The sequence below is a fragment of the Gossypium raimondii genome, chromosome 10, assembly GCF_025698545.1.
Source record: "Gossypium raimondii isolate GPD5lz chromosome 10, ASM2569854v1, whole genome shotgun sequence".
NCBI classification, from domain to species: Eukaryota; Viridiplantae; Streptophyta; class Magnoliopsida; order Malvales; family Malvaceae; genus Gossypium; species Gossypium raimondii.
Window position 1 is genome coordinate 57,092,827 of NC_068574.1, and position 2,018 is coordinate 57,094,844.

At 38.8% G+C, this 2,018-nt stretch overlaps 1 protein-coding gene across 1 annotated transcript; it reads left to right on the forward strand.

Moving 5' to 3' along the window:
- The first annotated feature begins 200 nt into the window (after positions 1 to 200).
- Positions 201 to 2,018, forward strand: LOC105777885 (3-ketoacyl-CoA synthase 19). Its single transcript, XM_012601388.2, has one exon. It carries the CDS (start codon positions 318 to 320, stop codon positions 1,686 to 1,688), a length of 1,371 nt encoding a protein of 456 aa, XP_012456842.1. The 5' UTR covers positions 201 to 317; the 3' UTR covers positions 1,689 to 2,018.

The window sequence follows — 2,018 nt, forward strand, 5'->3', positions numbered from 1 at the left end:
CAATTAAGAATACCATCCACTTGAAAGTATCAATATAATGAATGCTTATCTTATAAAAATTCTAGAGAGTGTAAAAAATAAGAGATATTTGGAAAAAAAAAAATTCCCATCCTTATGCGATCGGGTCAGTTTGCAACCTGTCAGGTCCAGGTTTTTCCTTCCGGATAACCTAATTGAAGACTATAAATAGACAGATATCAAATCCACCAAGAGTAACCCAACTAGTATATTTCTCTAAATTTCTGTGAAGCAAAGTTTCACAGATCTTGATCTTATATACAAACATCCCATCACCACCGCATTCTCTAAGCTTTTCAATGGAGTTTTTAATGAAAATATGCCTCCTATTCCTTTGTAGCTCCATTTCCTACTTTGTTAACTTGTTTTTTCAGAAGAGAAATCAACATTGCTATATGTTGGGTTACGAGTGTTTCAAGGCTGCCGATGATAGAAAGCTCGACACTGATGCCTGTGTGAGAGTTGTGATGAGGAACAAGAAACTTGGTCTGGACCAATACAGGTTTCTTTTAAAGACCATTGTTAGTTCTGGTCTTGGTGAAGAAACTTATGGTCCAAGGAATGTTGTTGATGGTAGAGAAGAATTTCCTTTGGAAAACGATGCACATGCCGAGATGGATGAGATCATGTTCAGTACTCTCGACAGTCTGTTCGAGAAAACAGGAGTTTCCCCGTCGGAAATTGACATACTCGTCGTCGATGTCTCGTTGTTTTCACCGGCACCGTCGCTAACATCCCGGATTATAAACAGGTACAAGATGAGGCACAACATTAAGTCCTTTAGTCTCTCCGGAATGGGATGTAGTGCAAGCATGCTTGCAATCGATCTGGTGCAACAGTTATTCAAGACATACAAGAACCAGTTCGCCATCGTTGTGAGCACGGAATCAATCGCTAGGCATTGGTACTGCGGTAAAGAGAAGTCGATGATGTTATCGAATTGCCTGTTCCGTAACGGTGGGAGTTCGATCCTCTTAACAAACAAAAGGGATTTGAAGGATCGATGCTTGTTGAAGTTAAAGTGTGCCGTAAGAACCAATATCGGATACGATGACGAAGCATACGGATGTTGCATACAGGTTGAAGATCCACAAGGCTACCAGGGCTTCCTCCTTACAAAAAACTTAACAAAAGCTGCTGCTAAAGCTTTTACAGGGAATCTCAAGCTCCTACTGCCCAAAATATTACCAGTTTGGGAACTGCTTCGATATGCAATATCAACTCTCGGGAAAAAATCAACCAAAGGCCAAAATTTAAGTTTCAATTTAAATCTCAAGTCTGGGGTTGACCATTTTTGTCTCCATCCAGGTGGAAGGGCAGTGATTGATGGGCTTGGGAAGAGTTTGGGACTTAGTGAATATGACTTAGAGCCAACTAGAATGGCACTATACAGATTTGGGAACACATCAGCAGGTGGTTTATGGTATGTTTTGAGTTACATGGAAGCTAAGAAGAGGTTGAAGAAAGGTGATAAGATTTTCATGGTGAGCCTTGGAGCTGGATTCATGTGCAACAACTGTGTGTGGGAAGTAATGAAGGATGGTTTGGATGATACTAGGGTTTGGGAAGATTGCATTGATGAGTACCCTAGAAAAAACCTGGTCAATCCTTTCACTGAGAAGTATAGTTGGATTAATGATGAGATCTTGAACTTTGTCAGGCTTGACTAGGGAAGGTTTTATTAACAATTTACTTTTTGAATTATACCCTTTTTTTAAATATTATTTTGTTTTAAATTATCTCAAAAATTACTAAAGAGGGTGATGTCACTGAATCAGAAAAATGTTTGAATGTCAAAATTATGATAGCAATTTGTAGGTTGTGCCCATGTGATAATTTAAGTGGGTGTATGTATAGTTGTGTGACTTTAAAAGCTTAATAGTGATATTAAGCCACAGTAAACCATGTGAGACCATAGAAGCTAGTGAGTTGCAATTGGTTGTCCATGGCAAATATGAAAGACATCTCTTGTGCTTATAAATTCATGTTAAGTTTTGACA

Bases quoted from the DNA above. Each gene is read 5' to 3' on its own strand.
- LOC105777885 (XM_012601388.2), top strand. From the start codon at position 318: ATGGAGTTTTTAATGAAAATATGCCTCCTATTCCTTTGTAGCTCCATT.